The sequence below is a fragment of the Ctenopharyngodon idella genome, chromosome 24, assembly GCF_019924925.1.
Source record: "Ctenopharyngodon idella isolate HZGC_01 chromosome 24, HZGC01, whole genome shotgun sequence".
Taxonomy (NCBI): Eukaryota; Metazoa; Chordata; class Actinopteri; order Cypriniformes; family Xenocyprididae; genus Ctenopharyngodon; species Ctenopharyngodon idella.
Genome location: NC_067243.1, coordinates 7,369,708 through 7,384,379, shown reverse-complemented (window position 1 = coordinate 7,384,379; position 14,672 = coordinate 7,369,708). Strand labels below are relative to the sequence as shown.

At 37.5% G+C, this 14,672-nt stretch overlaps 1 protein-coding gene and 1 long non-coding RNA gene across 13 annotated transcripts in view; one reads left to right on the top strand and one right to left on the bottom strand.

The window, feature by feature from the left end:
* LOC127507381 (uncharacterized) overlaps nt 1-14,672 on the top strand; it is an 84,971-nt gene that overhangs the window by 16,703 nt on the left and 53,596 nt on the right. For 2 of the 12 annotated variants that reach the window (XM_051884445.1, XM_051884441.1), the window contains exon 4: nt 797-1,280. The exons of the other annotated variants lie outside the window; for them this stretch is intronic. In XM_051884445.1, the coding sequence (XP_051740405.1) occupies nt 797-1,280 (484 nt within the window). The remainder of the gene's footprint in view (nt 1-796; nt 1,281-14,672) is intronic. 12 annotated transcript variants of the gene reach the window in all.
* Nucleotides 2,874-4,674, bottom strand: LOC127507393 (uncharacterized). Its single transcript, XR_007928337.1, has 2 exons — nt 4,017-4,674; nt 2,874-3,916 (listed from the first exon to the last, which is right to left on the bottom strand). It is a non-coding gene; the product is annotated as an uncharacterized LOC127507393 (long non-coding RNA).

Below are 14,672 nucleotides of genomic sequence, written 5' to 3'. Positions count from 1 at the left end.
GCTGATCAATATTTATATGTGAATAAAAGCCTAAATTAAATATCCAGCGTTAGCGTCAGTTCTGGCAGGTCACGTCAAGTCAAGCTCGCATCAGCTGACTCCCAGGTGACTTACGTCTACCTATAGGTATACGACGCCTATCACGGCATTCAAATATAAGCTCCTCAGTATTATCAGCAGCTATTACATTTCTCAGGAGCGAATTACCCTCCTCCATCCCAGCTCCTCCTCTCTTCAGTCAGGATTCCTCTGAATCAAACTATTCTTGAAATATCTGTACATGTTAAATTATTGACATTAAATATATCTGCATATGTTGGTTCTGTTCTGTTTACCCTAGGGGGGTTATTGCTGCTCTCCCTGCTCTTATCAATGCTAGGCTGCATGGATGCGCAGGGAGTTCTTTCCCAGAACAGAATCATACCGCCAATACAAACTCTATGCAATTATCAATCATATTTGACAATAGTGGTCCTGACAAAACTGTTCATCATATAAAGTGATCGTGTCTCTTTAGAAAATTTGGACTAAACCGCTCAATTCATATGGATTAGTTTTACAATCTCTTTATGAACTTTTTGAAGTGTCAAAGTGTCAGCTGCTAGAAGGACAGAAATGTCTCAGATTTCATTAAAAAGATCTTTATTTGTGTTCTGAAAATGAACGAAAGTCTTAGGAAAGACATGAAGGTGAGAAATTAATGACAGAATTTTAATTTTTGAGTGAACTAACCCTTAAAGAAGACTTAAGATGTCACCCACATTAAGAAGTTTGTTTTGTCCTCTATTTGTTTCAGGTGACGCTCAACATCTCTCAGATCTGAGGATTGTGTTGATGGGTAATAGAGCTGCTGGTAAGAGTTCATCAGGAAACACCATCCTGGGCAGAGAGGAGTTTGACTTGAAGAGATCTGCTCAGTGTGTGAGGAGACATGGAGAAGTAGCAGACAGACACATCACTGTCATTGAAGCTCCAGGATGGTGGAGGAATTACACAGTAGAGGAGAGTCCTGAGATACTGAAACAGGAGATTTTGCTCAGTGTGTCTCTGTGTCCTCCAGGACCACACGCTGTACTACTGATCATAGATGTGGATGATGGATTTAAAGAGACTGAGAGAAAAGCATTGCAGGATCATCTGGATCTTCTCAGTGAGAGAGTCTGGAGTCACACTATAGTTCTGTTCACTCGTGGAGACTCTCTGTTAGACACATCTATAGAGCGGCACATTGAGAGTGAAGGACAGGATCTCCAGCAGCTGCTGGACAAATGTGGGAACAGGTATCATGTTCTCAACAATCACAACAGGAGTGACGACACTCAGATCAAGGAGCTGCTGGAGAAGATTGAGGAGACAGTGGCACAAAACAACGGCCGCCATTTTGAATTAGACAGAAAGATTTTACAGGAGATGAAAGAGAGAAGAAGAGCAGAGGAAGAGAGAGCAAAAGAACGAATGAAGAGGATGAAAAAAAGGAGAGAAAACATCAGATCACAGATGAGTGAGTCCACATACTTTATAGTGTAGATATTCACACTGATATATGAAGTAAATCATGAAAATGTAACAGTCACAGCAATAATAACAAGAAACTTGTTGTCATTAATCTCTATTTGTAGATTCATTCCCAATATCAGCTCACAGTGACGCCCCTAAAAATCTGTTACTGAAGGAAATAAACACTTTCATTTCTTAAACAATCCAGTTCTTCATTGGGTGTGCTTTTGAAAAATGAAATCGCTTTACCTCAGATCAAAACATCAGATCACAGATGAGTGAGTCCACAGACAGACAGGGCTGTTTTGCTATTCTGTGTTTCTCTCTGTTTTGTCTGTTTTTATGTGGAAGATGGACTTTATTAAGAGACTTAAAGAATCTTAAGATTTGACACAATAAACATCAGCTTCCAGGGGCTCTTGGGTTTTGTTGGATCAGTGTGACAATGACAGTCATGTTTCCTGATATTATCAGTCCAACAGCAAATGTTGCTGGTGTTTCTGGTGTTTCTGGATCAAAAATACTTAAAATCTGCACTTATCATTTCATGAACATCATTTTTAATGCAAACATACAGGCTCAGTGTCACGTTTGGGTCCTGTTCACCCTGTCAGGATTATTGTCTGATAATGACTCTACATTATTCCTGACTTGTTTTATTATGTGAGTCAGTCCACCTCAAGTGGTCTAATGGCGGTTGCTTGACCATTTTTAATTTTCCTTTTTTTTGAGTGCTTAGCTCTATCCGTTGTGTTTTGCGGTGTGTATTTTGATCTTAACACCTTTAACCTTATTTATTATTCTCAGGTTAGGTAAAGTAAGTCGAGTCTGGCCTAAATCATAAGCATTTTAAATGACTTAAAATTTGGTCAGAAGACTCCTCTGTGGTATGTTCTTGTTCAAAGTCTTAAAACACTATAAATCAAGCCACTGTAAGCAGCTTTTGTAATCAGTTAAATTTCTTTTAATTGGTTACTTTTCTTTTTATAATAAACAAAAATGTAAAGGCAAATAAAACTTCATCATTAAAGTATAAAATACAATAATCACGCTTTGAGTCAGAGGTGTAGTCAGCTCTGGGCTTCCCATCTTCAGACTGGGGTTTCTTGTCCTCAGCTCTGGGCTTCTAGGCGTCGCGGGTACTGATGTATCAGTATCCAAATCAGTATCCTGCTGTTTATCATAGACGTTAGGTTATCTTCTTGACTGATGTAAGTTGTAAGTTTCCCAAAGTTTTGCAGGCATTGCAGGTCCAAGCTGTCTGCCTTTTCATGTGCTTGAACTCCAGAAACTCAGCCAAGATGGCTGACGTCCTTATAAGTTTCTATGAATAGTAGTCCCACAGTTCTTTGTGTCCTTGAGCACACACACACACACACACACACACACACACACACACACACACACACACACACACACACACACACACACACACACACACACACACACACAGAACTGCAGTCCAGTTTTGCTGCTTCTCATGGACAGGCACACACACATAACTAACAATAACTGTACATCTCTACCCACATAGTAAAAGGTATTTCTTAGAAACAAACAAAAATAAATAACAGTAATATTGTAAGCGATGCCTAATGTTTAATACATTGGCCAAATGTGTAGCAACAGGCATCTAAAATCTAAATAAGGAGGCAGGGTAATTGCATTTCTTTGATATAATACAACAGTTGGTATTGCGGAACCAGTTTTTATTTGTATTTACTTGGTTTAACCACAGCAATGTTATTTGTGTCATGAACCACAACAAGTTTTAGTTATTAGGTCCCTTTGGACGTTTGCTGAGGCCCACTATAGTGGACACCTGTCCTCTGGATGAAAAGCTGTTTTATAAGCTATGTTTCCATCCACCTATTTTTATGTGCATTTTGGGATATCGCATAAAAAAAACTTCTGGATGGAAACACCAAGATGCGCATAAATTGTAAACATGCGCCTAAAAAACTTATGCGCTCGTTTGAGTCTGAATTTTTTTTTATCTGGTAACAAAACATGCGCATAAACTAGAATAAATTCCTTTATGCGCATCAAAAATATTATAACTTGTCGCGATGGGACGGCATAACTGGAGCAACCAGCGGACTGATCTTTTTCCACAGCATCTGAAATGCTGTTTTGGTTGAAATGCCTGAGCAAAGTCTGTGGTCAAAGTGAATGAACAATTTTATGTCAATTATAAACATAATTGCTGTAAAATTCTGTTAATTTGTATAATTGTTATGCTTATATTTCTGTTTATTTCCCAAAACACACAAATAAAGTAGACTTTTTCCAGATTTCTTCTTGCTCTTTAACCAGCAGAATCTCAATCTCATCATTTTTACAGCAGATGCTGCCATACAGGACTAATATCTGTGATGATTTCAGCTTCCTATCTGCTCCCCCACCAGAGAAAATCAACCTGAAAGTGAGGGGTGTTTTAAAAAACTGCACTTTTTAGCCCCATAAAAATTAGATCTCAAATCTGTTTAAAGGGATAGTTCACCCAAAAATTTACTCACCCTTAAGTCATCCTAGGTGTATATGACTATCTTCTTTCAGACGAACACAATCGAAGATATGTTTAAAAATATCCTGGCTGCCCAAATTTTGAAGACCAAAAAAAAAAAAAGCATCCATCCATAAAAAAATTAAACTTTACGACTCCAGAGGGTTAATAAAGGCTTTCTGAAGCGAATCGATGCATATGTGTAAGACAACTATCCTTATTTAAAACTTTATAATGTAAAATAATGAGCTTTTGGCGCGACAGTCGTATGCATTCTAGGTACGTCCAAAAAGCATTAACTTCCGCGACATAGTACACAATGCCATGACTTCTTCCTCTTCTTCTTCTTCTTGTGTAATTTGTGGCATCTTAGACGCTTCAAAGGCGTATTGCTGCCCTCCTCAGATCATCTGAAGAACTCCATCTTATATATTAAATCCTCAAATAAAGCCCAGTGTGGAGTAACAAGTTTATAACAGTCTTTGTTGTTTCATAATCCTTATTTTCAAGAATTGATTTCAAAGATATAGATGAGAATCCAGACTCCAACAGATCAGAAAACATGTGGTTTCTTGTATCACGATGAATTTCACACTCCATTACTACATGCTTCACAGATTCCAACTCTCCACACAAACATCTGCCACAATGCCATGATGTCTTACACGTCATCTTTTGCCATTCTGATTCGTGACCTGTGTTTTGTTTTGCTCTCTCCTCTGCGCCTCCGCGTTCGTCAATGCGTCATTGCGTCAGGTCAAAGGTTGCTCTTCCGCCCAAATCGACGAACGCAGTATGCCTACATCGTCTGCCGGAAACTAGTTATTTGAATTGATAGTTTTTAATTAGAGATGCACCGATGTATTGGCTAACAATCGGTATCGGCCGATAAAAGCTATTATTATCACTGTCGGCCATCGGCCATTTGTTTAAAAACTGCCGATGATCAGGGCCGATTACATCCTGTCAATCAAAAGGGTGCGGAAAGACGACTTCAGACTGCAACTCATACATACTGTGTGTGAAGAAAATCACTCTTGTGTTGAATTTTAACGCATTAACAGTTTAAAAATAGTGACGTTAAAGCAGGCTCTTTTTGACCCTATGAATCACCCGTAGTTTAAGCCAGGGTTGCCAGGTCTGCGTTTTTTTTCCTACATCAAACATTATTTGTAGCGCCTCCCATCCAATAATCACAAAAAGATTTGTGCTTTATTACTTCTGATAAGAATTAAAGTTTCAGTTTTCAAATTCTGTCCATTTTATCATGAAACACGTGACGTGTCAGATCGCTGTAATGTCTCAGTTCAGGCGGCAGTCTTTTCTTCCTCTTCAATACAAGTTACATCTCAAAAAACATGAATGAACATCAAAGGTATGTTGAAATAAATTGTACATCTTACCAGAATGTATCATCTCTCATGTAATCACTTTATTTGTGTTTCAACCGCGGAAAGACGTCAATAAAACAGCTTGTGAACAAAATGTCACATCATGTCACATTTACCTCAGGAATGTTTTCCAGTGTTCACAGTTCCTTAGCTATCTATATATAAACAAAAACACTAGAGAGGAGCTCATTTACTGTTAATTATATGTTTGTGCAAATTTGCCATGAAGACAAGTGCTTATGAAACCTTATGCGATACTAAGTTTTATACATTTCGGTTTTTATTTGAGTGTAATTATTATATTATATTATATTGTAGTGTACCAAATGAGAGGGTTCCCTGTATAGTTTGCAACATTATTTGGGAGAGATTTTTTTTCTTAAGAAAAAACAAACTATCGGCATCGGCCGATATCATTCTGAATAATCGGCTATCGGTATCGGCAGAAACATTTAGTATCGGTGCATCTCTATTTTTAATGTGGATATTTTTCTTACAAAAACGCATCGCTTCGCTTCAGAAGGCCTTTTTTAACCCCCTGGAGTTGTATGGATTCATTTTTTTATGGATGGATGCATTTTTTTGTCTTAAAAATTTGTGCAGCCATTCACAACCATTATAAAGCTTGGAGGACTAAGGATATTTTTATATCTCCTATTGTGTTCTTCTGAAAGAAGATGGCTTGAGGCCCACGTAGAAGGCGACATTCTCAGGACCTTGTGCAATGTTCCCTAAAAGTTCTCTAAAGGTGACGAAAATTCTGAACCTTTACAGAACATTAGGGACATTCCTAAAATGTCCTCTTTTGGTAATGAAAGTGCTGCAGTTCAAGGTTCCTTATATGACTTTAGGGGGACATTCCATTTTGGTTAATTTATGGTCACATAAGAACGTTACAAAGAGGACATTTGGGACATTAACAGAACGTTCCCACACGGTCCTCTGTTGGTCATTTAATAACGTTCCCATATGAGTTTAGGGGGACGTTCTATTTTGGTTATTTTATGGTCACACGAGAACATTACAAAGAGGACATTTGGGAAGTTATCAGAACGTTCTATAGTAACAGTCCCCTAAACATTCCCAGAATGTTCCCTGAAGGTCCACCAAATAACGTCCCCAAACCTTAAAAGAACAACACATCGTGACTGTCTCTGAACGTTCTGGGAACGTTACCAGGCGACAGATTAGATTTTATAGGTTTTATAGAAAATAATAAAGTTGAAATTTTGGGATAATTTTCATTTTTGGGTGAACTAACCCTTTAAGTCTCAAAACTGGAAAAGTTGTACACTATTCTTAGCCAGGTACTCCCTAAAAAGAGATTCAAATCCTTCCCATTATAAATTGACCCTGAATGAAACTTTGAGTGATCTTGATCATTACATTTAGCCTAAAATGTACAATATGTAAATTTTGTTTTAAATTTCAAAATTTACAAAATGTATATAATGAGTGAGTACATCATGAATCCATCTTCCAAACCAGGTTTTTGTCTATCCTGAATCACCATGGTGTTTATATTTAGACTATTTTAGACAGAGCGCTGCAGAGTAGAACAGTACATGCGTGACTCGTCATAGACATAAACAGAGAGAAGTAGTCCTGACTTCAGTGTTCTTCTGTAAGACGAAGAGTTTTGTTTATTAACTGCTAGCGCGCCAAAAGTTACATAGTGTCTTAGGAACAAGGATATGTGAAATTACTGTAACTGTTTTGTTTATAACCTTGTAATGTGCTTTAAAGATCAGTTTTTGTTTCAAGCAGCAACAACCTTCCTGAGCTGAGATATTGAAGTTTCCATAGAGCCTGTATGAGCCGTGACACAAAGACAGCCAGTGTGGTTAAACCAAATAAAATAAAAACTTTGTCTGTTTTTGCAATTACCAATATGTATAGGAAAATTCAAAATGGATAAGCAACTATTTTTTTAATTTTTGGACCACTTGAGATGGATGGACCATTTATTAAATGTATATAGAGCAGACACATATACAGATACATGTTCTCAGTACAATATCATTTTGCATTTGTGTGTTTTGTTCTCTTTGTTTCAGGTGACGCTCAACATCTCTCAGAGCTGAGGATCGTGTTGATGGGGTATAGATATGCTGGAAAGAGTTCATCAGGAAACACCATCCTGGGCAGAGAGGAGTTTGACTTGAAGAGATCTTCTCAGTGTGTGAGGAGACATGGAGAAGTAGCAGACAGACACATCACTGTCATTGAAGCTCCAGGATGGTGGAGTGATTACACTGTAGAGTTCAGTCCTGAGATACTGAAACAGGAGATTTTGCTCAGTGTGTCTCTGTGTCCTCCAGGACCACACGCTGTACTACTGATCATACCTGTGGACACTGGATTTAAAGAGACTGAGAGAGAAGCAGTGCAGGATCATCTGGATCTTCTCAGTGAGAGAGTCTGGAGTCACACTATAGTTCTGTTCACTCGTGGAGACTCTCTATTAGACACATCTATAGAGCAGCACATTGAGAGTGAAGGACAGGATCTCCAGTGGCTGCTGGAAAAATGTGGGAACAGGTATCATGTTCTCAACAATCACAACAGGAGTGACGACACTCAGATCAAGGAGCTGCTGGAGAAGATTGAGGAGACAGTGGCACAAAACAACGGCCGCCATTTTGAAATAGACAGAAAGATTTTACAGGAGATGGATGGTAGAAAGAAAGCAGAAGATCGACTGGACAAATGGAGAGAAGACATCAGATCACAGACCAGTGAGTGAAATCATAAAGTTGTATGAATTTTGTCTACACACAACTTCAGATGTGTTTCCTCATTGTTCTGGAGCTTTTCAGATAATAGTTTAAATGTGTCCATCACACAGACCTCAGGTTGAGCTCCAACACTCACTAATACCTCTTCCAGTCTTAATTTTTATCAGATGTTCTCCTATCCTGACACTGACAAGGTTAAATCCTGTTTAGCTTCATTAGGAAACCAGGGGTTATTCCAGAAAGCAGGTTATGTGACGTATGTTTAAGAGTAAGCAAGCGGATAACCTCAACTTTCAGTTCCAAAAACGGAGGTAACTTTCAGGGTATGTAAATAGCCATAGCAACTTACTCTCTGAACATAAGCTGAGCAGATTGTTCCAGGGCTCCGGCGAGGTTTTGTTCTGTCCTCCATGAGGTGTCAACTCACACCAGAGGCATTTCAGAGGAGAAGCGTCTGGATTCGGAAGACCACAATTTTTGCCTGTCCGACACTGTTTTCCTTGATTTTTCGTGTTTTTAATGGCTAACTGGTTATATTTTGACCGGTTTAATTGTTTATTGCTACTTTATTTAATACACTTACAAGTCCAGTTATGGATGACAAGAATAAAAGATTTTTAAGTTTTTCAACTTCAGATTTCTTGTCATCAATTTTTGGCCTCCTAGTGAAGTGAAATATGAGTGACTTGGATGCGGCATCAGTCAAAAATAGACTTGGTGCCTAAACAAGCATTGACTAGAGTGGCCGCGGATCGGAGCCGTAACGCACTGCAGACGTCTGCAGTGTAAACAAGGCTTTAGTTTGCTTAAGAGGTATTCAGATGCATGTTATATAATTTCTATAGCTTATATAGTTAATGTAACTAAATTTGTTATAGTTACAGTTATATACAATATTATATTATACTATACCAGCATGCCTCGAGTAAGCAAGGTTTGGGTTAATCAACTGAGAGTTCAGGGTGTATGTGACAGTAAGTTAATACCCTCCAGGCAAGATCTGCAGGGTCAAAATAAAACAACTTTAATATTGTAATCATTTAATATTTTCTGTTTCTGTGTGAACCATTTAGAGTTGACATAATGTTGACCATCTGAATGAATTACAGTCACATGAAATGATGAATATATTTCTTCAATGCCATGTCAGTTTCTGTGGATAAAAGTGTCTGTCAAACACATTAATGTAAATGTTCTTCTGATCTGCTCTCTGCTTTCATTATTATAGTGAGTGGAGATGATGGATCTGATTCATGGTCTCTGGGAAGTTCTGCTTATAGTTCATTCAGATCACGATCAGGAGCAGAAACAGTTTTCAGTTCATCACGTTCCAGAGATTCATTTCTCACAAGTTATGAGTCAGGAGCCATAAAACGACATAACAGTATGGAATTTCCACCAACCAGTGAGTGTCTTCAGTTTTATTTGACACTTTCAGTAACTTTGGTCTCCCTGTGACCTTCTTTTAAAGCATTAGAGCCCGTGTTTTCCATGAATCCCATCTGTTTGGTTGTGAAAATGTAATATTTAAATGTAGATTGTCATAAATCTGTTACCATGTTTTTTTCCCCATCACAAAATTTGGACCCTTTACATCTGCCATTTTGTCAATTTTTACACAAATAACAATACTGATATTTAATTTATGCCAATAAATGTAAACTTGATGTGAAATAAAATAAAAAGCTCATTTAATATTTAGTTTGACCTCATTTTGAAAGTTTCAGACTCTATAAATCTTTATGGTCGGCTTTATATACATGCAATAAATAGTGATCAGGCTTGTAATAAAGAAATTTCATAGATAAAACAGGAATAAGTCTTAAAAAATCCCATCTGATTAATAAAGTATTTGTTTAATGTTTTAAAGGACAACTGATAATGATTACCAATAGGCTACATTATTTTTAGGAACATATTGAAAGTTTTAAATATCAGATTTTTTTTCTATAAGAGTTTTAAGCCGTTCACTGATTTATTTTGTTCCCACAGTGAGTGGAGATGAGCGTTCGGACACAAGGTCTGTGGGAAGTTCTGCTTACAGTTCATTCAGATCACGATCATCAGCAGACAGCGATTCAGTTTTTAGCTCATCACGCTCAAAAGTCTCATCTCACAGCTCAGGATTCGGGTCTTTGCGGTCCATCCCGGAGTCTGAGGAACATTCAGGAACCAGACGAACACTTGCTCTGCCCAAGATCCCAAAACTTTTCCCAAGAAGAGTAAAGAAGCATGATAAAATTGAAGAAGACACTAAGAAAACTTGAATTATATAACATTAATGAAAGAGAAATTGTGTCTTTAAATGTTGACATTTATAATTTTGACAATGTTTAATGATAAATATTACTAAAACTAAAAGGTAGGCAGTTGTTTTAACCTTGAGTAATTCACATTAGCAGAGCTGTAACCAATATATTGATATGTAATTAACATTGAAATAGTGCAGTGCTTTTTGATTATTTTGTTATAGATTTGTAAATTAAACTTTATTTCTGTATTAATCCCAGATTTATGTTCATGTACACAGACACACAGAAGCTTTGCTGTCTACTGTTGGCAAATGCAGCTCGCTTCTTTTGAAAGCTAAAGTGTTTTAGCTGCTATTTATGTATTGTTTATGATTTGAAGCTTCTAATGCAGCGTCCTAAACATCAAAATCCTCCTCAAGAGATCATAAGTGCATACGTGACTCAGCTAATGCTTATATTAAGTCCAAAATAGTCTGAAGTTATTGACTTCCTCCAATAAAGCACAAAAATACATGGAACACAAGAATCGAGTGAAATAGTTTTTCATTTGTAATCAGACAGATATAGTTGTATTTAAAATCAATATTGCATTGTAACATATTCTGGGATTATATTACTTGAGAAGGATACATGTTCACTGCCTCAGAATTTGCTAAAATGAGAATTCTTGCAAGGCTGACACTTTGAGCATGAACATATTGTGGAGTGTGAAGATGTCTAAATGATGTCTAGATAGGCAGCTCAAATCATACCAACATCTCCACTGCACTACTTCAGACAAATGAAAGAAGCGACAGGTTTGCCAAATGAAGCTAAAAAAATAGACTAGAATTGTTCCACCATTTTGAACAAAGCGGCATTAGTCAGATATCAGCCTGCATGTAAAAGAACCCTTAACCCTTAATTTAACCATAGTTAAAATGAAAAAACATAAATGAAAAAAGTAAAATGTGTTTGATGAATGGTGTTGGTCCTGCTGTTGTTTCGACAGGGCATTGGTTCCTTCAGTGGAGCTGGATATGGACGGGATCTCAGTCATTCAGAAGAGCTCTGAACATCCTGAACAACAGACGACGACAGGGTTATAGTGGGTTAATATGAGTAGAAGAGGAGGGAAGGTTGAGAAACTGAGACAAACACTGCTATGTTGTCAGGATCTGATGGTTGAGACATGGCCTTGTTCCCGAACTTTAGTTAACCGGTTAACTCTATGAATAAGAGCAAAATTACATTATTATGAAGGTCTGTTTTTCTATGTGCTTAATATGAATAAGAATAAAATTTCTCCTGATCATTTTCTCCTTTTATTTTGTGTGTTAAATGGAAAAATTATTGGAAGATGCCATGATTAACATGACGGCACATGCTAGTCGATGAGTTGAATCAACTTCACAGACATGTTCTGGGGACACCAGAGACTTATATTACATCTCATGAATAGAGGTTTATATAGAGTACAGGTGCTGGTCATATAATTAGAATATCATCAAAAAGTTGATTTATTTCACTAATTCCATTCAAAAAGTGAAACTTGTATATTATATTCATTCATTACACACAGACTGATATATTTCAAATGTTTATTTCTTTTAATTTTGATGATTATAACTGACAACTAAGGAAAATCCCAAATTCAGTATCTCAGAAAATTAAAATATTACTTAAGACCAATACAAAGAAAGGATTTTTAGAAATCTTGGCCAACTGAAAAGTATGAACATGAAAAGTATGAGCATGTACAGCACTCAATACTTAGTTGGGGCTCCTTTTGACTGAATTACTGCAGCAATGCGGCGTGGCATAGAGTCGATCAGTCTGTGGCACTGCTCAGGTGTTAGAAGAGCCCAGGTTGCTCTGATAGTGGCCTTCAGCTCTTCTGCATTGTTGGGTCTGGCATATCGCATCTTCCTCTTCACAATACCCCATAGATTTTCTATGGGGTTAAGGTCAGGTGAGTTTGCTGGCCAATTAAGAACAGGGATACCATGGTCCTTAAACCAGGTACTGGTAGCTTTGGCACTGTGTGCAGGTGCCAAGTCCTGTTTACAAAACGAAATCTGCATCTCCATAAAGTTGGTCAGCAGCAGGAAGCATGAAGTGTTCTAAAACTTCCTGGTATACGGCTGCGTTGACCTTGTACCTCAGAAAACACAGTGGACCAACACCAGCAGATGACATGGCACCCCAAACCATCACTGACTGTGGAAACTTTACACTGGACCTCAAGCAACGTGGATTGTGTGCCTCTCCTCTCTTCCTCCAGACTCTGGGACCCTGATTTCCAAAGGAAATGCAAAATTTACTTTCATCAGAGAACATAACTTTGGACCACTCAACAGCAGTCCAGTCCTTTTTGTCTTTAGCCCAGGTGAGACGCTTCTGACGCTGTCTGTTGTTCAAGAGTGGCTTGACACAAGGAATGCGACAGCTGAAACCCATGTCTTGCATACGTCTGTGCGTAGTGGTTCTTGAAGCACTGACTCCAGCTGCACTCCACTCTTTGTGAATCTCCCCCACATTTTTGAATGGGTTTTTTTTCACAATCCTCTCCAGGGTGCGGTTATCCCTATTGCTTGTACACTTTTTTCTACCACATCTTTTCCTTCCCTTCGCCTCTCTATTAATGTGCTTGGACACAGAGCTCTGTGAACAGCCAGCTTCTTTTGCAATGACCTTTTGTGTCTTGCCCTCCTTGTGCAAGGTGTCAGTGGTCATCTTTTGGACAACTGTCAAGTCAGCAGTCTTCCCCATGATTGTGTAGCCTACAGAACTAGACTGAGAGACCATTTAAAGGCCTTTGCAGGTGTTTTGAGTTAATTAGCTGATTAGAGTGTGGCACCAGGTGTCTTCAATTTTGAACCTTTTCACAATATTCTAATTTTCTGAGATACTGAATTTGGGATTTTCCTTAGTTGTCAGTTATAATCATCAAAATTAAAAGAAATAAACATTTGAAATATATCAGTCTGTGTGTAATGAATGAATATAATATACAAGTTTCACTTTTTGAATGGAATTAGTGAAATAAATAAACTTTTTGATGATATTCTAATTATATGACCAGCACCTGTAGATATTTATAGATTCTCAGTACGATATAATTTTGCATTAGTGTATTTTTTTCATTATTTGTTGCAGGTGACGCTCAACATCTCTCAGAGCTGAGGATTGTGTTAATGGGTAATAGAGCTGCTGGTAAGAGTTCATCAGGAAACACCATCCTGGGCAGAGAGGAGTTTGACTTGAAGACATCTGCTCAGTGTGTGAGGAGACATGGAGAAGTAGCAGATAGACACATCACTGCCTTTCAGTCTGAGGCGCGATGCCATTTTGTCCAATGACTGAAGCCTTTTAATCTGAGACATGACGCCTTTTGTAGTATGACTGAGGTCTGAGGATGTCCTAAAATGTACACCGTACATGACACTTTTGTAAGTGATACTATGACTATCCAGAAAGTGGAGGTTCACGTGTCAATAAGTAACAAACAAATAAGTAACTGGATTCAGCCTCGTACTCAATTCCTCATCAAAGATCAGTGCGCTTCCTGACGCCATTTAAACACTCTACTCTGGATGATATCAATAAAAAATAACTAATTAATAAGTGTATATCAGTGTCATTTATAATTTAAATTCACTCAAGATGAAGGCGTGTTTACTTTCAAAGTCCCTTCATACTCTGATGCTGTTTTTTTTTTCTTTTTCTTCGCTCTATGAACGCGGCGTGGATGTTGCGTTACCGCCCCCCTACCGGATGATAATCGAATAACAATCTGAGAAACAGATTCACAAGACATTTACCATTAAATATGGTGATTTAAAATGTTTAAGTTATAGAGACAAACTGTTCTTTATGCTACAATTAAAATGAATACACGTGCATATCCGTTCTTACCGACCATTTGCTTTGATTTTTTTTCTTATTTTAAGGATGTACTGTTTAAGCAATTCCAAAAACAATCTTCAAGTATTTTAATGTCAGTCTTTTATGGTTTTTATATTCACAGAATTTGGGTGTTTCTGCAACTGTGGCCACTTTTTATCTGACTTTTAAAATAAAAAAAAAAGTCTCTTAAATATACATTTTCAATAGTTAAATTTGTTTTTTAACAGCATCTGAAAAATTATATACATGAATCAAATGAAAGATTCTGGAATTCATTTTTTTTTCTTCTTCTGAAAGCCATTAATATAATCAACCACAATGTCATAACTTCCAACGCATATCTCAAATTATGTGAATTTGAACAGTAACAATATTATGAAGGCAAAGTAAAAATAGTTTT